The sequence below is a fragment of the Strigops habroptila genome, chromosome 11, assembly GCF_004027225.2.
Source record: "Strigops habroptila isolate Jane chromosome 11, bStrHab1.2.pri, whole genome shotgun sequence".
NCBI lineage: Eukaryota > Metazoa > Chordata > Aves > Psittaciformes > Psittacidae > Strigops > Strigops habroptila.
Genome location: NC_046360.1, coordinates 31,506,469 through 31,531,669, shown reverse-complemented (window position 1 = coordinate 31,531,669; position 25,201 = coordinate 31,506,469). Strand labels below are relative to the sequence as shown.

Sequence of the window (25,201 nt, the reverse complement as noted above, 5' to 3'; positions counted from 1 at the left end):
GCTCGACAGAGGTGGAGTACTTCAGGCATTTGTTTGTGCTGTTTCAGTCTCTTACACAACTCTACTTAACTGGGATTTTATATTGCTTTTAATTACCTGAGAGGGATTTCTGCTTCTAGGATTACTGGGAGCTGTGCCTGGAGCAGTACTGCTGCAGTCAGACTAACAGTGTGATCTCTGTATCTGGCTGCCTCCCTCCTCCTGTGATCACTCGAGAAGCTGCTCGGTGGGAGAACACAGATCAGAGCAGGGCTTCCTGTCTGTACCCTAGTAATACATGTCAGCTTCTGCAGCACGGCTGCTTTGGCTGCTTCTGGGTGTTAGCAGTCATCTGGACCTGGCAGCTTGAGTTGGAGATTGTGTTCTATTTTCCTTTGTACTTCCTTTCCCAACTGCTGGAGTTTCAGCCTGGCCTTGAAACCAGTATGGAGATCAGCATGCTCAAAGTGCTTTCTGGCAGAGCCGCTTTTTGCGCTTGTCATTTGCTGCTGTGCTCCATGTGAGGGCTTGGTTAGAAGTACCAAGTTCCTTCCCTTCCTACTTTTATCCTTTACAGAAACAGAGGGCTGTATGAAATGGGTGCAGTGAAAATGTTACTTCCTTTTCTATGTCTCTGCCATGCAGAAATAGCTCTCTTCTTCCTCTTAGGTGATACTTAAAAACCACCAGCTAAGTCTTAGGCAATACATCAGCCAGTTTCCCAAGTCTGGGACATTACCGTTGCAGACAGAAGCAGAGCTGAGAAAGAGCTTTACAAATTGGGAAGATGGAGATTTGAAAGAGACCAGGCAATAAATGCACAAAGGACAAGGATAAATGAAAACCTGAACTACCTTGGATTCAAAGAGGTCTTGGATATTGCTGGTATTACAGGACTAGTATAATAAATTGGGAAGGGGAAGCAAGGTGGGACTGGGATTGCTGAGAGTTACAGGCAGGAGCCAGGAGAAACTCACCTGAAGGAAATCCTGCCAGGGCTGCAAAGCTATGCCTTTTAGCAAGTGTATCAGCCACAGGAATGCAGGGGAGCTGCATGTTAGCAAAGGGAAAGGCTTTGTTCTTTCCCTCTGCCTTATAGCTTTAAAAAAAACTAAACCACCCCAAAACATCTGGTCTCCTGTGGATGTGTGACTTACCTGTAGCTGCTTTACAAACAAGGCTTGCAGCAAAAAAATCTGGTGAAATGTGATTAAAAAAGGGGAGGAAAAACAAATCACAAAAGCATTAAGGAAAAAACTAAGTTGTGTACACGAAAGTTTAACCCCAATTCATCCAGCCCTGCTAGGAGGGAGATGTGCTATTCCCACTCTGTAGGAGGAATGATGAGTTTCTTGCACCCCTGGCAAAGAGAGGTGAGGCTCATCCTCCTGCCATAAGAAAGATGTGTAGAGAGACCTGAAGTGGGATTTCAGTGCGCTCCAAGGCAGCTGTAATTAAGGAATATATCATGGCTAGAGGTGAATCGTGGGGAGTGAAGATTACAGCTCTCAAAGCGGAGCACAGCATCACCTTTTACATGCTGATCAGGTACAATGCCAATGAGATTATGTTCTGAAATAGAGGTAGCTTGAGGTGTTTGATGTACCAGAGCAGTCGTTCTGTTCTGTGAGCGCCTTGTTAGCCATGGAAGTGCTGCACACATTTTACAGAGAGCTTTATTTCATTCCTGTTTCCTTAGCCTAAAAAATGGAGCTGTATACATGGAAGCCAGATACATTTCTCATGGACAAGAGAATAATAAAGGAGCATGTGTGTGAAAAGAAAGATAAGATAAAGCAGACAGCATATTCCTGCAGAATCTGGCAGCAGAAGGACAACGTGGAAGCAAAATAGTTTGCTGACAATCTAGAAAGACAAGGTTATTGATGCCTCTGAGAAAATACTCCCACAACAAACTGGAGCCTCAAATCCACTTGGCAGACAGATGGCACTGGGATTGTTTGATACCTGATGGAAATGCTTAGCACTGACTTTTCCCATGCCAGCCGTTTTCACCACACTTAGAAAAGTATGTATCACAAGCTTTGTTCCCAAAGAGTCATATATACCACCTGGGTTCTGCAGAAAACATCTGCTGAAACAGTTGTAAGCAAAACTTGAATAGTCTGTATTCCAGTTTGTTTTCTTCAGGACAGTCTGGTCTCTCACTCCAGCTGCTTTGGCAATGGAACCTGGACAAAGAAGACAGTAAATATTAGGAGGAGGAAATTTATCGGTATTATTTCCCAAGCCAGATTAGTTTAATAAAAACCTCCAGAAACTGTAAAAAGATCAAAATATAGCAGCTGGGAGCTCCAAGGAGCTCTGTTTGGGAATTTCTTTTATTTGTAATTCCCCACTTGCTATGTGCAATGCTTGATGCCCAATAGATCAATTTGCAAGTGATGTATCCCACCACAGAGCAAATACCCAGCTTTGCTCAAGCAGTAAAACCCCTTTTTAGAGATGAAGCTGAGGATATCGAGGCAAATAAGGAGTTACCAAGATCATGCAGGCGGGTGAGAATAACACCCAAATGCCCCAAATCCAAGCCATGTGGCACAACAACGGGGGACCAGAAAGAAAAACAACCCCCACAAGTGACCAAACAAAGCCCAACCCCAAATATGTGTCCATTGCTTTATCTTTCCTTGGGCTCTGATAGCAGTTGTTCTCTGGCCCATTTAGGATGGACCATCAGTTGATCCCTCCGCCCCAAACCCCACAGCCCTTGTTCATAAAAACCTCCTGAGGATTTAGGAGGACACGGCTGGGGTTCACTATTGCTCCCTGGCACATGGCAGCATGCAGGTTTCTTAATCATCACTGTGTAAAATGAGGGCTGTGCCCAGCAGAGCACCAGCACCATCATCCTCCATCTTCCTGCAGGGAGGGGAAGCAGCACATCCTGTGGCCATGAAGAACCAGCCTGCCATCACACAGTGTCTTGGCACACACAAGTAAACCATAGAATCACAGAATGGTTTGGGTTGGAAAGGACCTTAAGATCATCTAGGTCTAACCCCCTGCCATGGGCAGGAACGTCTCACTAGACCATGTTGCCCAAGGCTCTGTCCGACCTGGCCTTGAACACTGCCAGAGATGGAGCATTTACCACTACTTTGGGCAGCCTGTTCTGGTGCCTAACCAGCCTGTCAGTAAAGAATGTCTTCCTTATATCTAACCTGAACTTCCCCTGTTTAAGTTTAAACCCATTACCCCTTGTCCTATCGCTACAGTCCCTGATGAAACCATGACCTTTACAAGAGCAGGTCTTGTAGGCTTATACATGGGTCTGAAATGAAAAATCTAGACTGGCCTAGAAAGGACAGAAATACCCTGAGGAGAGGCTCTGGCTGCAGCTGAGTTGGACTGACCAGTAAAACCACAACCCCAAAACTTGGCTTGGCAGAATAGTCACATTAAACCTGGACCAGAGTCAGAGGTCACTGCAGGACCTACCCTTGTCAAAATTTCAGGACAAGCTACTCTCTCTGGAATCACTGAGGGGATAATTATTTCTATGTAGGTATAGATGAAAGCAAACTGTGCCCACTATATCAAAATGTCAATATTAAACAGAATATGAATTACAAAGTACTACTGACCATTTTTAATTGCAAAGGATTTTCTGTCCTCTTCCTCTGGCCTTAACAACACAAACAGATGCATCAACACCACTAGATACAAATACATCACTTGGCTTTTAGTATTTCATAGAACCATAGAATAGTTACGGTTGGAAAGGACCTTAAGATCACCTAGTTCCAACCCCCTGCCATGGGCAGGGACACCTCACACTAGACCATGTCGCCCAAGGGTCTATCCAACCCGGCCTTGAACACTGCCAGGGATGGAGCATTTATCACTTCTTTGGGCAACCTGTTCCAGTGCTTCACCACAGGAAATACAACGTTTAAGGAAAGCAAAAGTTTCAATCTGGTGGCCAGTGTTTGGAGAGGTGGCCCATGTATTTGGTACCCAAGTAGCAGCATCACCAAGAGGCAGTTATCACAATTAGGGACTTGGATTCTGAAAGCCGTGGTGATGTTGAGCTCACATTTGCTCAAGTTATGACTGCTGAGCACTTCAAGTGGCAAAGATTTGCTCAAAAAGAAACACAAAAAATCCTGTGGTACTTCTTATAATCTTGCTGCATCTTCACTGCTAATGGATCTAACTTCTTTTTTCCTATTAGCACTAGAATTGTGCAGTTGATTTAAACAGAGGGTCACTAAAATAACACGCTCCTTGCTACTGGGTGAGGCAGACGGGAGCAAGTCCACAGGCTGTGTGGCTACACTAGATTTCAGATCCTTCCCAGATACAACTTGTACCTTTTGCCAGAAAACAGTACTTTAGAGGACCAACTATTTTACCTGAAATGTTTTTAGGCATCTGTAAAAATGTGTTACATATTCAGGCAGCTGAGAAAAAGCATCTTTTACTTATCTTGTTGCTAGAACTCAAAATGTAAAGCTCAAACACGTGGAAAACTGTTGTAGCAAGGGTTTTTACATTATTACTGTTACAGCAAGTAACTCTACAGAATGAAAATAACTTTAAAAATATATGAAATCTCCCCTTACATGAAAAATTTTTATGTCATTTAAACTAAACCAACTGAAGGCAGTCCCGGACCATGACTGTACCAGACCCTTCCCACTTCCCACAGCCTTGGCCTGGTTTGCAGCAGCATGGAAGCAGGATGGTCACTGGTAAATTATGTTGCTGACAGTGTTTCTGTTCACCCTTCATCAAATGGGACAAGCGATGGTGCTTTCCTGCGTGTAAAGTGAGAGCTAAAGAAAAATACTGTTACTGAAAAGAGAAACATGGGGTTTATGGGGGACTGAGAATGGACTAATATGAAAAATAATACCTGGTGCTCTCTTGAAACAAGCATCTTGCAGTAGCACTTGCCTATCATAACTAATAGGCTATCACTAGTATGCTAATGGTGAGTTTCTGTGGTTCTATTTACCTCCTGAGTGAATATCCTTTCTTTTACCTTCATGGATGTGAACAGGGATGTGCAAGGCTGCAGCCTCAGCTCTTGCTGTCATTTCTCTGTGCAAGCCATACCTTTATGCTGCCAGGGGAAACAACCCGCTGCACCCAGGAATGGCAGCCTGATGCAGAAGGATGATGACACAGGGTGCATGGGTACATTTGCACACCCCACTGAATGGCCAATGTGTCAAACAGCAGCTCTGGAGCACACTAGGTGACCACAACTCCCTCCATAACCACCATTACCAAGCACTTACCGGTTTAAGATAGGCAACATTGCTCTGACGAATGTCGTTTAGTAGCTGATCTCTCGGAGTTATTTCGACCAGGGGAGGTGGCCTTCTCCTGGGGACTGGTTTAAGCGTTTTGATGACGTCTTTGAGGTTGGTTTTCTCGGTGGGTTCCACGTACTCTGGCACTGGGGGTTTGCGCTGAATCTTCTTCAGCTTGACCACTCTGAATTCAACAGGCTTCTCCCTGCTCGGCTGCTTGGGGGTCTGCTGCCTCGCACTCTCCTGCCTTTTGCTCAGAGACACAGCCATGGGGTCAGATGGTTTTGGGGCTTGCGGAGGTTCGTGCATCCTCAGCTGGGGCAGCGGTCCCCCCAGCATCTCCCACATGCCAGGAGGCAACCCAAGTCCATTTTCCAGCATTGCTATCAACTCTTTCTGCTCTTTCATTTGCTGCTGTCTTTGCTCTTCTTGCCTCTTTTGCCTCTGCTTGTCCAGGTTTCTGCTGAGCAGGTTGGTCACCACCATCCTGGGCCCCGGCAGTTCGAAGTGATAGCCCATTTTAAGGAGGGTGGCGTTGGCTTTCAGCAGCCTGGCGATCTCCATTTCTGCCTGGTGGCCCAGCATGCTCCGCTGGTTGTGAAAGCGGAGCTCCGTCAGCGTCTCGTTGTACTGGAGGCACCTCATGATGGCAACGATCCCTTTGCCAGAGATGAAATTGGAGTCGATGTTCAGCGTGGTAATGCTCCTGTTCTCCCGCAGCATGTTGGCCAGTGCGAAAGCCACGTTGTCGTCAGCTCCCACGTTGGCCAAGCTGAATGTTTTTATGTTCTTATTCTTTTTCATGGCATTGACAAAGTCTATCAGCATTTCTTTGGGGATGTTTTCTATGTTGTTCAGGTTGAGATCTTTCATGTCTGGGTTGTTTTTTCGGACTTTCTCCAGACTCTCTTCTAAATTGGTTTGGTTTCCTGAAGGCCTGGCACTTATCTTCATGAAGCTCGTATCCAGTGCTAACTTTTGGGGGATGTTTAATTTTGATATCTTCTTTTCATTTGGCTTTTCTGTGCCTTCTCCTGATTCTGTACCTGGTTTCTTACTTATCTGATTACTGTGACGGTTCTCACTGGTGTAAGTCTCCTTTGTTTCCAATTCGGTCTCATCTTCCTCTTCATCCTCTTCCTCCTCATCTTCATCATCATCATCTTCCTCTTCTTCTTCATCTTCCTCCTCCCCCTCTTTCTCCTCATCACTCCCATCCTTCTTTGTCTCCCCAGATTGTGTTCCTGAGTTGGACAAGTACTCGTTTTTGTAATGTCTCTCTTTTCCCTCCGCTCCTGGCACCCTCCTGCCGCTGCCTCTGTCCTTTGCTTCTACGTCCTCCACAGCACTTCTCTAGGGAGACAAAACCTCACAGCTGAAATAATAGAACACAACTTCTTTACATTAACCTTCTGCTCAAATAAACATGTAGTGGCTGGATTTAAATACCTCTATGCCCATACGTTATAGAAAAATCCTTAAGTATCATTGCCTATAAGTCAGGGCTGTGCTGGCTTGGTTGGGAGCACAGGAATGATTGCTGCTAAAGTGGCTGCAAACCAGTTTCTCATTTTTGCCTATGAGATTAAATCCTGACTACTAAATCCTGTGCATATTTAATGCTATATTAAGGTGGTCCTTGAACCCTTCTGGGGGGTAAGATTCTCTCACCCAAAGTATCTTTCTGGATTTTGTGTAATTTTTATTGTTTCCTTGTCAAAAGAAAATTTATTTCATGTGCCACAAACCACTGGAAATCAGTGTTAACCACTGACTGTTTGCTCAGCCCCAGGACGAGCGAAGAGGGCGCATTGTAATGACAGCGGAGTCATCCAGCACGTGAGACAACAAAGCCGTCTGCTCTAGTAGCTGCCAGAGCATCAGAGCTAAGGAAGCATGTCACTGCTGATAAAGCAAAGTATTAGCTCAGTTTTGGTCCAGAGACAGGAAACTGGACTCTGCACACAGCTGCTGCCAGGCAGTGGGGCTTCCATCATCAAAATAACATCAGTTGCAAACTTCCACCATCCCCGGAGACCCTCCTAGCTGAGGTTTCTTTTCAAGCATCTTTTTGCAAGTGGTTCCTCTGTCACTGAGAAATGCCAACAAAGCACTAATACAGATCAAGATATTTTATAAGAGATTTGCACTGCTTCAGGCACGGCAGTGTCATGGCTTGTGCTTCACCAAAAGTCAGGCAAAAAGGTCACAAGTCACTCCTGCCCTCAGGGCTGTGATTCCTACTTGCTGTGGCAGTGAATGGATTTAGTACGGGAATGGCTTGACCAGTTGCAAATGGCTTGACATTGTCTCTTTGAGGGTAACTGAGTTTTACCCTGTTTGAGGGTAAAAGAGTGTTGCAGGAGGGAAAAACCCCTCAGATTTCCCACCTTATCCAAAGGCAGCCCACGAAACCTGCCCTGGGAAGTCTGTGATATGCTGTTGTGCAATAGCAGAACTACTAGTGTTTAAAAAGAAAATAAATCAGTTACCTCAGATTCACTTAGGTTTAGGGATGGATACATATCATCTGGCCAAGCTTCCATCCTATAAACCTATTTTTAAGTGAGGCTCTCATCCTGAAAAACATCTAAGTGTGACCTTAGAACTTTATTTCAAAGTCATAGGGATAGTAGAATAAACTTAAGTACTGTGTTGGAAAGGGTTGGACTAACTCATGGAGTTAAAATACAGTGTTCTGGGGTTTTGTTCACTAGAACATTAAATTCTGTCAATTAATTAGTTTAATACATATGATTAACGTAGTCTTCTATGGAAAAGCAATATGGTGCTGCTCCGTACACACAGTTACATCCTCCAAACTTGATTTTATGACAATTTCGCCGCCGTTTGCTTTACTGAAACATAATTAGGATTTCCTAATATTAAAAAGCTTAAGTAAATACTCATGAAAAGCAATTAAAAAATTACTAAACCCTGACGTCAGCCCAAGCTGGATGCTGACATGTTTGAGGCTTTTAGGATTAATTTCAGTTTGTACTGTACCTTATGTAAGGGATGGAAGCAGAGGCAGGTTAAGGTATTAAAACTATAAATCAGATCCCACAGCAGATGCATAATAAATGTTAGTGATTTTTGCCTGTTACCTCAGAGGGCAAGAGGGTGATGGGAACTCTCTCATCCTCAAGCATGCGTCTGGATGCCTTCTGCCAGTACAGGTAGTCAACCAGGGACCTGTGGTCGAAGCTCCCCGTTGGGGGTTTCTCCGTCTGATCCCTCTGTATCATCCCAGTTGGGACTTCAGGGTCTGGGGCCATGACTTCCATCTCACACTGCAGCTCCTTTAGCTCCTCGGGGGACAAGTTTGCCAGGATTTCATCTTCATCGATGTCCTCAGTACACACTTCTTCATCATCAGAGTTTTGCCTGGGTGCAGACATGTTTGTTCTTCTCTCCTTCCTGTATTACTTGTTAAACCTGAAGAGAAAGATCAATTTTAAAGGATATTTTTCTTTTTGCCCCTCACTAGCAGTAGTTCATTTGGTTAAATCAACAACTTCATGCTTTGGTCATGAGCTGTGGCAGCTCTCAGTCTCTGTGTGGGAGACGGATCGCGCAGCTAGGTCTATATTAAGCTGCACTTGGCTGGATGAAGGGAATTTATGGCGATGCTCCATTTGCAGCAACCTGTCAGCTGTGCAAACCCTTCTGACATTTCAGTGCAGCTGGTGAGTCCCCCATTGAGTAAGGCAGGGGATGGCTATTTTCTAGAGGATTCCTGGAGCACTACGCCTTTGAATGCCTCATCCCGCGCTTGGATTGCTGTAGGAGGGTGTAGTGACATTAATGGTACCTGTGAGGTGTGCAGCTGAAATCCTGCACCATGGGAAGAATCAGCACAACGTCTTTGTGTCCATAATGTCTCACACATCTCAAAAGGGACTGCAGGCTCTTCACTGGCTTTAGCCAGGTCTAACCCTTGCTGAATATTGCCGGTGGTTTTGGTGTGATGCTCCAATACCAGGTCTTGGTTAAGGTAAAATCCTCCAAGGTGGAAAAAGGGAGGTGAACAATCAGTACAACACACATCTTGTACTTCAGGGCAGGGGTCCATGTGGGGATGGGAAGCAGCCCTTTGAACCAACCTGGGTGACCCTAGGCAGCATTTCCCTGTGGGATTTCCCACAGCACATCCATGCCCTGCTCCCATCCAGCCTGCTCAGAGGCAATGCCAGCACCCTGTTTCTTGACTGCTCTGTCTCTGTCACAGACATTATTTGCACTGTCAACAGATCTTGGCTGACAGTTCATCTCAGGTTCATCCTTTTCCTACTTTTTACCATTGTTTTACAGAATTAATAAGCAACTACAAAGATTTACTTTCCTAATATTTGTAGAACTGATGTAACTGTAGATGACCTGAAAGCCATTTCTTCATTAAGTATCCATTCCACCTAAGTACATCCTTCTTTGTTCAGAATATTTTATTGGCTTCTAAATCTACATGTCAATCCAGAAAACCAAAGCTCCACTGTGCTCATGGCTGCTTTGTAAAAGCAGAGTAGCAGGGACAGGTAATTTTTCCACCGCAGTGCAGTTTCAGTACACCACAGCTTGGACTGCTCATTGCATCAGGAAGATTTCTTCTTATAATTTCAAGCATTCTTGCAGCGGGTATCAAATCAAATGCATCTTTCATAGGGAAGAAACCACAGAGGAGAGGCTGTGAGACCAAGCCCCACCATTTTTTAGGCCATATTTCTCACTACAGTCTCAACCATACTCTGCTGGAGTCTGCCAGCAGCAAAATAGTCTCTGCATGACGATGGTCTCTCTCTGCTGTGTTTTGTAACAAGAAACATGGTGTTCAAAGCCCTGTTAACCTCTATTAAAAAGCCATTATCCAAAGGTCCTAATTTAATTAATACTGTCACAGTGGGGAAGAGAGCAAAACTTTAAGAATGAAATATGTGGTGAAGGAAAAAATAACAAAAACCCAAGCCAAGAATGTACAGGCTTCATTTGCCCCTTTGGTATTTCAGGGGACATCCTTATTTTATATTATGCAGTAGCAAGCACAACAGCAGACCCACACATCAATCTAGTCTAGCAGTTTTAACCCCCAGTGATCGCAGTCCATAGTAGAGACCATAAATGGTTTCCTGATGTTATCAAATAAATCAATGCTCTTCAGTAGCTGGTATGTTATTCTCCCAAGCGATGCTGTTTGGATCACAGAAGCTGGCTATTCAGTGGTTACTTATCACTTGCTGATTTCTTGAGTGTAAATAAAGCCCCTGGCCACCTTCTTGTGTTTCCATGATCTTCAGCCTGGCCATCTTGGGCCATGGTCTTGTCAGATCTGCTAAGTTAAGTAGGGTCAAACCTATGAAAGTCCTCTCAGGAAGGAAAACAGGGATACTGAGAACACCGCATCAGGTATTTGAAAAGCAGGTTTTCTTCTAACTAGAAATATTTTGCTTGTCAATACCATGATTAGGAAATACTATACTGCTGGAGCAATGCCTACTCTGTCAGATGCAAACCCAAAGGATTGCCTGGTGGCACCTCTCCTGGTGACAAAGGTGCTAATCCCACAGATTTCCAAGGTGGGTATCACATTCTGCCTACTTTAGGTCTCTCCTCTATAAATTACCTCGGGTTCAGGATTCACTTCCTTTTCTAACATGTTGCTTAGTGTTTTGGCACACTGGAAATGGCACGTTACAGCAACAAATAACACCATCCAGGCTGGGGACACACTCACAGCCAAATGTAGAAGTCTTCTCCAAGGCAAAACTCCCATCTTCTTCCCAATAACTTTTGCAGGTATTCCCCTTGGAGCTTTCCAAAACAATCACTCATTCCTCAACTTTCATTAAGACAGGAAAGCCACTTCCATCAGTAGCAGTTGCTATTTTCACACCAATTTGACACTTGCTCTGGAATATCCGGACTAATAAACTACTGCATGAGCTGTTCTGTTAGCAAACAGCAGAGAGCTGTGCCAGCAGCCATGCTCAAACCATAAGCAGAAGACAAGAGGTACTTGCACAGCGACCACAGATTCCTGCGCGTAGCAGCTGAAAAACGATGCTAAGTTGGTACCTAACAAGTGTTAAGTAAAAACACTTTAGGAGCAAACAGATAGAAGAAAAGGCCTGCCCTTGGGAATGAACAGTTTATACTCGCTGCTTACTGTTTCTAAAGCAGGTACAGACGAACTCTTGCATGAAACCCAGCAGGCTGTTGTGCAGGATTGTTTCACCTCATTGATTTCTCTCATTTATGCATTTTCTTCAAAACTTCACCTATTTGTCTCGAAAGCAAAAGGGTTGACAAGTTTTTAACTCATATATCAAGAGAGGCTGACCCCTGTGTCACCATTTGACATGAAGCAGGCCACCAAGCCATGCTTCAAGTGCCTAAAACCTATTGTATTTTTAAGCTAACTCATGGGACACATGCTGATGCCAAATGCTTGAGAGCAATTTCTATGATGTTGGCTTTAATTTTTCTGCTTATAAAACCCATGCATTTATTCCTCTCTATTACCAATCCGTGGCATTTCCAACTGCCAAGGCATTAACTGGAAGGAGCTGGAGAATGTGCCTGTGTAACATAACCTTCCATCCCTTTTGAGAAACTCACAGGTTTGATGGGGCAGCCTAAAATTGGCAAACAGTAGCATACACCAAGCATGCCCAGCAATGCAGTGTAACGCAATATGGGGATTATAAAGGGTCAGATGATGGAATCTTAACAATAACAACTACTAGGTAACGAAAGCAATCATAGAGAGACACCCTGTGGGAAAAACACCAGGGATCATGTTGGGAAAATAAACCACCTGCCACACCTCCGAACTGCTAGAGATATAAATACATCAGATTAAGTTTGGTGCTTAAATAGAGGACATCTGACTTTCGAGGTATTTGCCCAAGTTTCTTGACAGGGAACTACAAAGCCAAGCCCCATGTGAAGTGGCAGGCACGGGAGATGGGATGGAGCAGCAGGGATGGGGGCACGAGCCCCTCAGGCCTATGCTCACTGAATCCCTGCATCTCACTGCAGCGAGGTCTCCAAGAGGAGCAAGCAGAGCTGCTTCTCCTGTTTCAGTGGGACCTAGATGCCTCTAATTTGGGCCAAAAAAAGAACATAGTGATTATTTTTTAGTTTCCATTTTCAGAGAAGTCTGATTGCAGCTACACTGGGTCCTCCCTATACAGTACAAAAACACCTCTGTCATCATCCGCATTCCTTCTTACAGAGAAAAGAAAACATTAAAACATGCAGGGAGAAAGTGGGTGCACGGAGGGGACTTTGGTCATGTCAGAAATTAAGGAGACAACATTTTAGTCTCGGGCAGAGTACTGACCCCCCTCACTGGCATGTCCAAAGCAATCCTGCAGTCAAAAGCTCGGGTGAGTCCTATGTGTACATCTTGGTTTGCATAAGGCAGAGTGGGCATACACAGCGCTGATCGCACATTACCCATGGTCATTACACTGGGCATTTACCCAAATATTACTGTTATTAACCAAGGGCTTATTATTCCAAATCTGCCTGTGCGACAGGCCCAGGCTCAGGCTTAGAGATTCGATGCTTCACATCAGAAATGCAAGTTCAGACCCTCAGAGAAGACATTCATTCTCCACACAGTCTGCATAAAAACCTTCTTGTGATTTATCTCTGCTCTGGGTTTGCACAGCAGAGCCTCAGGAGAGACAAAAGCCTCACAGTAAAACCAGTAGCTAGAATTAAACTTTAAAACCTTCCTTCCCTTTTCAGCCAAATCTCTAGTTTCCCTCCAGATGTTGCACGGCAGCACTATGAAATCAGAACTGCAATAAATCAATGCCAGGGACTTTTCAAGGAGTGACAGCCATCATCATAACCTTTTGAACGAGCGGTCACCTCCACGTTTATATGAAGCACTGAATTCAGCACAAGCCAGATCAGATAAGAAACTGAGTCATTCTAGGAAACAACATCACCCTTCACAATAAACATAGGGTGTATCTTACTTTTATACATCCAGACCTATCACAGATTCACAACTCGTATCATCCTGCCACAAAAGCACGCCTGTGGGCAATGATGCCGGCAAGGCTACTTGGGGATTGCGTTGTGTATGCACGCGGTATGTCCTTCCCTAACCTCAGCCTGGAACAGGTGGAAGGGGTTCTTCTAGAGTTACTCCATGGTTGGCTGCAAACTCTTCTCCGTCTGCAGCTCTTTGATGACATTCTAAATATTAAATATAAAATGATATCCATGCCTGCTGCGCTTAAGACAGGCAGGAGATGCCCTGGGAGACGCAGCACATCCCTTCGCAGTCAAGGACTTGCTGAAGGACTTATGGTGATTCCCTTCATGAAGGACAGACATGGATAACAATGTTGGATGGATAGCAAGGAGCTACTTCCTGGTCAAAAGTCTTGCTCCTCCTTCATGAAGGGCCTGACGTCTGTGTCCTCCTGGGCTACCAGCATCAACCATGACTCACACCGTCCCTTCTTCCAAGGAGGAAACATCACATCAGGTTTGACTTGCTGCATCAAAGCGTGGGGTAATTGTATTTGATGATAAATCCTGCCCTGGCAGATGATCCATATGGTCCTGAATCTGTGTCTAACAGCTATGAGGGGAAGGCTCTGCCAGACAAAGCAGGAGGTTGTGCATTAGACAGGGTGTCACCACCCTTACCCACTGGAAGCATGGGCATCACAGTGATGCTGGGAGTGGGAGGAAGTGTATTCTTCGGAAAGCTCAGCCAGGCATTGCAGACATGCTGTCCTGGCACAAAAGAGTGCTTGGACAATTCGTGACAGGATGGGGCAGGAGAGAGCTAAACAGGAGGGAAAGAAGGTGGATGATAATACAGCAAAAGTACAGTTGCCTCTTCTTCCTCTTTCCAGTTCTACAGTGGGGATCAACCCTGAGGTCTCACCTGTAGGTCCCAATGTTGGGGTCAGATGTAGAGAAAAACCAGAGTTTCCAAAGCCCCAACCATGCATTGGTGGGGGAAAGACCATTGCTGGGACCACCAGCCACAAACCCATCCTAAATAGTTTATACCTGAAAACACAAATGGACACCACACACAGCTCTGCCAGGATGAAGGTCCATTTTCTCACTGCTTGGTGAAACAGGAAACATCCATAAGTGCAGAGTCACCCAAATTCCCCAAATCCAAATGCTGAGTCTAATGAAGGCTGCATTAAGTGGGAAAACATGGGCTGCTTCCAGATTAAAGCTGTAGGTCCCCTTCCCCTGCTCTGACAAACACCACATTCATTGTCTTACTTGACTGGAAAGCCAAATTATCCCCAGCTGATCCAAGTAATGATGCTGGGCTCTGCATCTGGTAGTGCCAGCAGCCTGGTGCCTTCAGGTTGAGACCAAGGGCAACAGCAGGGGATGCGGCAGGGAGAGACACGATGCCCACCACAGTGCAATGAGAAAAGGCACACAGAACTGTTCATGTCTTCACACATTCGCAAAATAAAATATCTTCCCCCACTGTATTTATCTCAAACAGCCGCAAAAAGTGACAGAACAAGTCTGAAAACCACTTCAGGAGGTTTCTGTTATCAACAAGATAAAACATTCTGAATTACATAGAGGTTTTCTCCTAGCACAAGATCCCTGGGTAAAGAAAAAAGAAATCCATGGAAAACAGATAATCGGACTTAAATTAATAACCATTAAATAAGATAAACACAGTTAAGTTTGCTCCTATTTGCTTTCAATATTTGTGTGAGGCCCTGCTATAGCTGAAGCTCTCAAGCTTTCTGCCTTAAAAATCTAGTAATCTATTTAATTTGTCTATTTAACCTATTCCATTCGTCTATTTAATCTATTAAATATGATAGAAAAGCACAAAGGAGAATGGAGAACAGTGTAGGAAGCAGGAATCTTCCCAGGAGAGATGTGAACTTACCCAGGAAATGCCAGGCAAGTGCAGTGATGGGGAACTTCTCCCCAAGCTCAGGAGCCGCTCTCCTGCATTAACTCCCAAAGCCCAGGAGATGGAGCAAACCTGCAGCCGTTATTGGATTTACTACAAACGTTTAGGGCCAGCTTTAAGGCTTCTCACACACCCAGGAGCTGTACAGCCGTTTACAAAACATTACTGCAAGGTTGCTCACATTTGAGCTGAACAAGTTCAAGATTGAAAATGAAAAGTCAGCAGAAACCTGCAAGAGTCACATCATGTATTGAGTCACCTCGGCCAATGAGTTTCACCTGAGTATGTTCAGATTTGTGATCACTAAAGACTTGCTGTGCTCAGGGAGAGGGCCCTGGTCCAAGCTCCATAGAATCATATGTGGGTGCGAAAGGACCTTAAGATCATCCAGTTCCAACCCCCTGCCACAGGCAGGGATGCCTCACACTAGACCATGTCACGCAAGGCTCCATCCACCGTGGTCCTTAACACTGCCAGGGATGGAGCATTTACCACTTCTTTGGGCAACCTTTTCCAGTGCCTCACCGCCCTCACAGTAAAGAACTTCTTCCTTATATCTAACCTTCATCCCTCCCCAGACCCTGCACTGGAGGAATGTCAGACCCCAGCGTCCCGCAGGGCTTGTGGCAGCTCCCACAGTGTTTGTCCTCCCACATCTCCGGGTATTTCTGTTCAAAACAACAGAGAAAAAGCAGGCAGCAATTAAAAACATCAGGCATGGCTTATTTTAGCACAGTGCCCTAGTGCCTTTTTAAGGATTCCTAGCAAGGACTGGTTTTTCTTCTTCATCCTTCAACTAAAGAGCACTCAGAAATGCTCCATTACATTCCATTTTATGTGGGTTTTTATTTCCCCTACACTCATCATCAGCATGTTCTACCTTCTAAAGAGGGAGACGTGTAAAACTGAACACTGTAGGTCTGTGGGTGTTTTATGTTGTGGGTTTTTTCACGTTTTTCACCTCTTGGCTTTGCTCTGGATCGCCCTAAATAAGAATTTCAAAGCATTTCTTCAAGCTGGAAGGGGCAGGAAGGATTTCAGGAGCGCAAGCGGCAGAAAGGCTCCTCTTGTCAATGATGCTGGTCAGTCACTAGATGTCCTCAGCGACTCTGGTGAGGAAGCGCTGTGGTTCAGCTACAGAACACACAGATGAGGCAGGAATCCAAACAAAGCACAGGTAATTTGTATTTCAGCTGCGAACAAATATGATAATCATTACAAGTTCGTCTTTATTACCTCTTCAGCTGCGTTATACAGACCTGGTCTCTGGGAATAGTAGTACATGCACACGAGAACGTTGCTCCAGAGATGCAGTGCAATACAGTAAGCTGGAGGCCTGCAAAAGGTAAAGTTAAGGGTTCTGGGGAACAACTGGCAAAAATCAGGTGCTGCAGCAGCTGTGCACCATCACCAGCTCCATTGGTGGAGGTGGGAAGGAGGTCCCACAGGGAGGTTGTGCCCTCCCTCTCCTTCCCTGTGCCACCCAAAGGCTGACCCCAGCCCTTCGCTACCTGCCCCAGGCAACATCTGAGAAGTTGGATCTTCTTATTCTCTCCTCTTCTGGGCCTCCTTCTTCACTCTATACTTCAAAACAGTCTCCAAGAGCACGACTCTTGGCCAGGCATGCAGAGAAGGAGAAGTGGAGTTACAAGAGCTGTACCTGCCCTGGTACCACCCTTCAATTTCCAGCTCCTCTGCAGCTCTCTCACTGGAAGCTTCAACCAGGCTCTAAACTGGTTTTATGCCTCTATTCCCAAATATAGCAAACCATCCTCAACCCAAACCCACGTCTAATTCCCATCTTCTCAACATCATCATCCAAAATTGTCCTGGCCCTGCCTGAGCAAGCCAGGAGGCTGGGCTGAGTGTTGTGCCAACACGGATGTGTCAGGGCTGAGCTAAATCCTGAACATTAACAGAAAAGCCAATACAAAACTCAATGGCTACAGCGCTAAGGAATGCAAACAATGCTTTTAATGGGGCACAGACCTTGCTACACACCTTGTTTTCTTTTTTAAATGAAAAGCTTTGAGAGTGATGATAAAAAACCACCAACCTGCACCAATACCATGAGTTCTGGGTAAGGTATTGGACTTTGTACCACTCAGCCTCCTGCTCACAACACTGATGTTTTGTAACAGCAGCAAGTGTGATTCAGTGAACAAAGAACTTGAGAACAGATAAACCTCAAAAAAATACACAGAGAAAAGGAAAAGTATAACAACATGGGGGTATTTTCAGTGGGCAAGTTCTTGTTAACAACTATTTTCACCTACAACCTGGACAGAAGCATAAAATTCAGTGGTGGTGAAGCTTCTGGATGGCACAAAAAGCAGGGAATAACAAACAACTCTGAAGAGGTAAGAATGAGACTGAATAACCTCAACTGCTGGTGACCGGGGTGCAAAAGCAGTTGTACATCTAGAAAGAACCATGTCCAGACACACGAGGCCACCTTGGTCTGTGTACCACTGCCCAGCTGAGGCTGGGCAGCAGGGTCCAGGGATACCGACCCTGCCGCAGGGATGCTGAATGAGCCCAGCTCGGCTCCCCCGGCACAGATGTGCAGAGAGGAACCTATAAAGGCAGCAAGCCCCGCATGTCCCTCCCCTTTACCATCAGAAATTCAGTTACAGACATGTTTTGGGAGGGTCTGAACTGCCCTGGGCCAAGCTTCCAGCAGCCAAACCCACTGACCCTCTGAACCCAGCCTAAAACCACAGGCCAAAATAAATCATACCATGGTGATTTACCCTCTCTTAAAGCCCTGAAATAACACACACTGCACTTTTCCAAGCACTCGAGTAGAAACAGGAGGAATGCTGAAGTGGTTTTGGTAGCACACTTTTCAGTTTATTGACCTATACAAAATAATAGGTCTAAAAAATTCAGAAGTAGTAAAAGAATAAGCAAAAAGAGCTCTCGCATTTCTAGAAGGCTATACAAATATGCAAAACCAAGGAAATAAGTTATTTTTTATTGGGATTTTTTTGTTCCTTTAATTCCAAATGGCAACTCTAATAATACAAACGACTAAGTACCAGCTTAACAAGTGTGTCCTTTCTGTATATATTACATGCTCTGGAATATTGGTAAAAAACGTCAAAAAAGTTTATCAGAAACTTCTCTATTCACAATATGCACAAGGAGTAACTAACCCTTTGTATAAAAGAAAAAAAAAAGAGCACCATTTATGGAATCCTGAAGCACAGTACAGCTGAGAAACGAGAGAGAATTCACCGTATGCAAACGAGCCACTGGAAATCACGGAAGATAACCCATGCCAATTTGTTCCTACAGATGAGGTAGGTTTATCCCTCTTAGATCAAGACTGCAGTCGCACTTTGTTCTTCCTACACAAATGGTTTTGTGAGAATGCTGTTCTGTCACTTAGTGACTCTGCAATGCACCTGGCAGTTCAGATGACTCGCGGTACAATCCTAATGCCCCTCATTTTAAGGCACACACTTGGCTGGTTTGTGTTTGCATCCACCTTAAAATACTGGCCGTTACAACCAAGCTGTTCGCCATGTGAAGGGAGCTCCCCACTGTGGATCCTCCATTCACTTGTGGCAGAGCAAAACGTTGTCACCCGAGGAACAGGGGGTCACTGTGCAACCACTGTGAAAATTTGCCTACTCCTCCGCACAGTGAAGTTGTACCATGGAAAGGTCAATAGATGGGAGGTTATTACTTACACCTTATCGTGGAAAAGAGAGTTCAAAGTTCACTGCTTCTGTTTCCAAAATCCACAACCGCCTATTGTTTTACACGACATACTGTGTCAGCAAATCCTTTTCTTTCCAGAACTTGCTTGTGGTGCTAACAAACACTCTTAACAACACCCCAAAAAATGGATACACTCATTCAAACCTCTGTAACAAGTAAAAACAGAAAATAACCCAGCCTTCCTTCAAGTAATGTTCCAATACTGATTAAGTCACCCTTTGCCTCATTCACACACACAGCATCTATCCTTCAAAAGCTTATGAAAGTCCTTCCAGGCCATCATAAGCCATGGCAGAACAAATTTCTTCTTCTTTCAGACATCAGAATTGTGCTCCTAGAATTCCTGGTTTTTCCACAAGAGTCTCCTTTTCACATTTGTGGTTTTTTTTTTTCTCTGAGGTTTGCCTTCAACACCTTCCAATCTTCCCAAAAAGTGCTTGCTAAGTATAAATACTTCAACCAAGTGCTGCATCTAGACATAGATCAAACTGTGGCTTGCCCTTGCTCGTGTAGGCTACCTGGATTCAGAAAGAAACGCCATTCATGGTAAGACTTTGTCATTTTGCTACAGTCCCTCTTGAGGCTGAATTTACTCTTTCCCAGCAAACAGCCTGCTTCCTTGTTTTTTGTTCTATTTGGAAGTCCCACCCGAGATCTGCCTCGGTGTCACAGCATGTTGTGCAAGGCACACAAGGGTACGAGTGCGGAGCTGCAGGAGGGCTACACGAGCGTCCCAGGCTTTGAATCCTCGTGCCAAAATAACCTCTGCTCGTTGCTGTGCAAGTCATCTTCCAACTGGCTCTCCTCATCACCACCCAGCTGGCTCGTCTCTGCATACGCTCTGGAAGAGACACACAGTACCAAGGATCAGTGAGAGCTGAGGGTCTTCCCTACACCCATAAGTGCTGCACAACTGCCTTGGGTTTAAAGTAATGCTGGTTACTGCAAGTCCATCCCCCAGTGTAATTTGGATCCAAACACAAACACAGTTTTTGTGTTGTAATTAGTAAAATTGTGTGCAACAGGCTCTCAGCTGCTCAGAATTGTCACGATTGTAGGGCGTATTAATTGCTCATTTGCCATAATCACATTAAAACAGAGAATAAACCAGATGAATGATAAGTGATTCAGAACATGGAAAATTAATACCTAATAAACCTCATTTAGATAAAGCTGCCAAAAAAAGCAGAGTTTTCAAAGCCCAATTATAGGAAATTAAGAAATTAGTAGAAACTGTATTTTTAAACACTGTTGGAGTAGATCTTTTAAATCACTGCAATAAAAAAGCCCCTGGCATTTAGCTGAGATCCAGCAGAAGCTTTTGTATCTTTTACTTACACTTTCATTTATTTTAACAAAACAAAACAAACAAAATAAGAATTTCAGTACTTTCACACAAAGCCTGGCAGCAAGCACAAACTGCAAACCACAAAGCAGGAGGCAAACAGGTGGGGAACTTACTATGGCTGGCTACACTTAGCATAAGTGTACTTAATGTGATGGCATTCATGGGGGCAGAGCCATTCCCCTGAGCAGGAGGTCTCTGTCCTCACTGGTAACAGCCAGTGTATGACAGTGGTGGGAAGAGACCAAAACCACCAAATAGAAGCAGCAAGAGAACTGCAAGAATTTGTGAGGACAGCGCAGACCCTGAGCTCCCCGTTGTCCTCAGAAGAGCTCCCATGAGCAGGGTGGCTCTGAAGCAGCAGCACATCCCGCCTCGTTCCTGGGTAAAGCTCTGGCAAAGGAGATGTGCTGGGCTGATGCAGCATTGTCTTTGAACACCAGCACTCAGACATGAGGCTGAAAGAGGTCTTTCCTTTCCTTGTTCTTACAAAAGTTTATCAGCACAGGCACTACAATAGGACTGTGTCCTGCTGGACTGGTGATGGGGTGCAGGAGAGACTTCCTGTTACATAGGGCAAGAGGGACAGGGGTCAGTGGGTGCTCTGCATCCAACACTGCTTCAAACATCGCAGGTACATGGGAATGCGAGATCTTCAATGATCCAGCACCAGCCAAAGGAAAAAACTGTGCAACAAATGAGTTTATCCTTCACTAGGGCTGCTTCCCCGGTGGTACAGCTGATCTACTCCACACACAGAAGGCTTGCTGTCACAAAGTCAATTTTATAATTACTCTTTATCCTGGCCCTTTGAAATCAAGCTGATTTTCTCATAAGTTCTAACAGCCTGTGAAATGCAGGAGGAAGGGCAGAAAATCCTGATTACTCACCTGCTCTGCAAAGGAAGGTTGCCATAGACATTCCCATAACAGCTGGCATAAGAGGAATGAGACAACGTATCGTAGTCTGAAAGTCCCAGTGCAAGTGGGTTTCGCCAGTTCCCAGCAGGGTTTGCAGAAGATCCTGGAATTAAAAACAAAACAATTGCAGAAAATTAGATCTTTCTCCAGCAATAATTCTTGTAAGCGATCTCTATGGGTTTCTGCAGGACACACAAGCAGACAATGCAAACAAAACCCATGAATTTGTGGTAGGGGGGTTGGAACTGATTGATCCTTACGGTCCCTTCCTACCCAAACCATTCTGTGATTCTGATTCACAAGCCATATAGGGAGGCTAGCACTACGCAAGTGGTATTTTGGAGCTAGGGAATCTCTTTTAAAAGACTTTCTGACCCATTCAGTGATGCTCATTGTACTGTATTTCAGAAGCCATAACTGCAACTGCATTTACATGGCATGAAGTTTTGCACATTGCTTCTAGTTGGTAAACAAGCCTGTTTGAAACCCTTCTTTGTGCTTCTTTGGACTACTGCGTTTACGAAGAGCAAAAGGCAGTTTTACCAACCAGCAAGTCCTTCTTCCCAAGCATGGAACAAGAAGATCCTACTCAGCTTCTCATCTACCCTTCAGGACAGAGCTCTAGCCTTGCTTCTACTCTGCTGACTTCATGAAGGCAGCGGAAGGGGACAGAATTTGATGCGCAGCAGGGACTTAGAAAAACACCCAGCATAGAAGAAATCAGACATTACCTGAAGAGAAAGATGACACCCGACTGCTAGGAGAGCATGGAACCTGCAGACCAGCAAAGCCCAAACTCCTTTGAGATCCTCTGTCAGACTCAAAGCCTGCCTGCAGGCTATGACCCTGTTCTTTTTGACTGGAGGCACGTTGGTACCAACCACGGAGATGCTCTGCTACTAAGGCCTTGTGAATGTTTTTGGTTATATGCTCTGTTTTAGCAACTTGCTTCCTTGGAAGCCTGAGGGTTGCATATGGGTTGTGCGGTACTCTGTCCACTTCATCCTCGTGGTAAGACCTGAATTCCCTGTAACGGTCATATCCATAATGCGCCGATGAGCGATAGGAAGGATTGACACTGTACTGTCCCTCCGTGTCACTCTCATAAACATATCCTCCATTGTAATAAACGTCAGGTTCAGTGTATGGGGAGTATCCAGAAATATAATAACTTGAGGAAGGCTGCTCCTGACTTTTGTGGTAGACACCATTGCGGACATCCTTATGGGCAAGATTTGGCATACTTCCGGAATTTGCAGCAGAAATGTTTTGTTTCTTTGACCGTCTTCGCCCCCTGGTCCTGTTATCGAGTGTCTGAGTAGTGTAATATGGTTTGGGAGTAGGTGTCACACAGTAATATTCTGCACTTGACTGGCTAGTGTAGGACGATCCATCATCGAGGATCTCTGTGCTGCTGCTTCGCTGGGACTTTGAGAGGGTGAAAGCTGCCTTCTCAGCAGGAGTCTCGGACAGCAGGTGGGTTTGGGATTCCAAACTTCCGCTGCGCTGCCGGCAGTGGTGTGGGGAAACATCTGGCCTGAAACAACACAGATGTCTGTTGGTTAAAGGTAGTCACACACAAACACACACAGAGAGTTTCAGAGAGCACACATGGCCAAGGCAGGCGTGCTGCCTCCCCAGTCACAGCACAATACAAACCCAGCGTTATCTTTCTACATAGAGTATCTGCACTGCAAGAAATTCAGCTTGGCTGAATTTTAGATTTACTTCAACAGCAAGAGATCTCTCATATAAAAGTCTATCATGGTGAGCAAGGTTAATCTGTGGCAGCGACGCATGCACAAAGCTCACAAACTCACACTCTGTAATGATTTACAGGAAGGCACCCTCAGTTTTTAAGTAGGTAAAGTCTACACATGTAACTGAGCTAGAAGCAGAACACAGGAAGATGGGATTCCTGTGGCTCTGTCTCTCATGACTGCATCATGACAGCCAAATAAACTATGAGCTCTTAATAACATTATAAGATTTATAGCATCTCTCCTTCCCCAGCATGGATTCTCAGCTGTCTAATAATATGGGTGAGCTCGTGTTGGGGCTCTCTTCCCATAGTAAGGAGCACTAATTGCGATCTCTCTCCTCTATCTGGCCACTTTTTTAGGAGGCTTGGAGGAATGTAATTCACAACAGACGTGTCAGCTCATGAACAAGTTTTTGTGGGGAGACCACTAGCTGACAGACAGTACAACTTTATAAGCCTCACTTTCTTAGAAAATGAGGTTACAATGGAAATGTAAAATAAATTCTGGCTGTCTTAAAAATGTTTTACAGAAACCTTTTGAACAAGCATTACTTATTAAAACTCCCTATAGCTGCCTATCTGGAAGTGAGCCTTCTCCTATAGTCTTTCATGACCAGATAGGCAGTATTTGTGAGCTAGCTTCCATCTGACTCCTAATTTTGCAGACAGCCATTTGTACATGCTATTTGCCCAGGCAGGGTTTGTGCTCACATAAACACATCACAAAGCTGGTGCAGGACTGCACCAGAAGACGCTGACTGATATTAACCTTGTGTCTCCAATATCCAGAAACGACATTTTGAGAGCCTGACCCTGCTGTAGAGAAAGCTGTATGGCAAAGGACCCTTTGCCCTCTTAACACTATTTGCGTTTATTCTTCTGCTGCCTAAGATGGACATCACACTTAAAACAAAGCACCCTTACTGTAAGTGGCTGCTACTGTAGGCATTGCGTGTGAGCACAGGGGTTGTAGGCATGCTTCTCCCCCCGTGGGGTTGGGGCGGCCGGTCCAGGGTTCGGTAAGGGCTGCTGTGAGTCGAAAGCAGGTCCCTGTAATGAAGAGAATAATCCCAGCTAGGTTAAACACCATGCAAGTCACAGCACACAGAATACATGCACCCTAAGTCTTGAAGAAACAAAATGAAGGGCAGAAAAAACAGGTAAGGGCATACTGGACATACTTCCCCCATAAAAACCCCAGAATCGTTAAACAGGAAGAAAAATTCAATCCCTTCTTGTGGTTCAAGGGAGATCTCAGGATGATCAGTAGGACAAGCTGCTGCCAAAGGACAGAAGTATGAAACAGAAGAGGCAGAGCAGGTAGAGAAGCAAAGGAACTGAGTTTTAAATGAAGCACATCACAGCTAAATGGTTACATATGGCTATAATTCAACTTGTGAACTTCATATGGAAGTATGCTCTGCTTATCTTGAGGGACAGACAAGAAAAATGCAAGGACATGACATTCCCCAAAACTTTAAAACATTTTTAAAGCATGCTTTCAACAGCCTGTTCACACAAAAGACAGTCTGAGAAATAACAAAATCAGTGGGAATCCTTACACTGAGAACAACTATCATAGGTATGGTTTGACGTTATCTGAAGCCATTAAGCTCAGTCATCAGGAAAACTACAAGTTGTTTAATACTGAAAATGAACCACAGAAACGGAGACAATGGGTGACAGTAATGGCAGGCACAAGCAATTCCTTAAGTACAGCACTTGCTATTAAACTTCTAACCTCAAATCTCTTCACAAAGATTACACTACCCTACAGTTTCAGAAACCACAACTACTTACACAAACTTTTGTTACTAAACAGGAAATTTAGCTCCCATCACCAAATCCTGTAATCCTAAGAGAGTGGAAGCTCCACTGGAGTGCCCATGGTACCAGGAGCATGGCAGGGGTAAGACAGAGCTGATGCCAGCAAGGCAGAGAGCACAGCGGCAGTGAGATGTGCCCTACCTGGAGTGTCTGGTTTCCAAGAGCTGCTCATTTATGGATGACTTTCTGAGATGAATTCTCTCCACCCCGAGGGACTTTGGTGGAGGAAGCCTTGGAGACAGCTGTGCAGAGCTGGGTCTCTGTGCTGCCACAGGAAGTGATTCACTGACTGTTGGAAAGGAATATGTATTCTGTTAGCAAAATCCTTGATATTTTGCCCTATATGCAAACCTGTGGCCCCCTCAGCAGAAACACTTTGCACTACAGAGATGAGAGAAGCAGCAACCCTAGAAAGACTCT

General features: G+C 44.9%; 2 protein-coding genes across 2 annotated transcripts in view; both read right to left on the bottom strand.

The window, feature by feature from the left end:
• Positions 1 to 2,102: 2,102 nt before the first annotated feature.
• LMOD3 (leiomodin 3) lies at positions 2,103 to 8,672 on the bottom strand. The gene is made up of 3 exons (XM_030502187.1): positions 8,372 to 8,672; positions 5,250 to 6,617; positions 2,103 to 2,171 (listed from the first exon to the last, which is right to left on the bottom strand). Exons 1-3 carry the CDS (start codon positions 8,663 to 8,665, stop codon positions 2,145 to 2,147), a joined length of 1,689 nt encoding a protein of 562 aa, XP_030358047.1. The 5' UTR covers positions 8,666 to 8,672; the 3' UTR covers positions 2,103 to 2,144.
• A 9,362-nt stretch (positions 8,673 to 18,034) lies between these two features.
• The window catches only part of FRMD4B (FERM domain containing 4B), an 83,952-nt gene continuing 76,785 nt past the window's right edge, over positions 18,035 to 25,201 (bottom strand). Inside the window, exons 19-23 of the mRNA XM_030501162.1 lie at positions 24,923 to 25,070; positions 23,879 to 24,004; positions 21,924 to 22,729; positions 21,163 to 21,295; positions 18,035 to 19,768 (exon numbers count right to left, since the gene is read on the bottom strand). Of these exons, the coding sequence (XP_030357022.1) occupies positions 19,648 to 19,768; positions 21,163 to 21,295; positions 21,924 to 22,729; positions 23,879 to 24,004; positions 24,923 to 25,070 (1,334 nt within the window). The 3' untranslated portion in view covers positions 18,035 to 19,647. The remainder of the gene's footprint in view (positions 19,769 to 21,162; positions 21,296 to 21,923; positions 22,730 to 23,878; positions 24,005 to 24,922; positions 25,071 to 25,201) is intronic.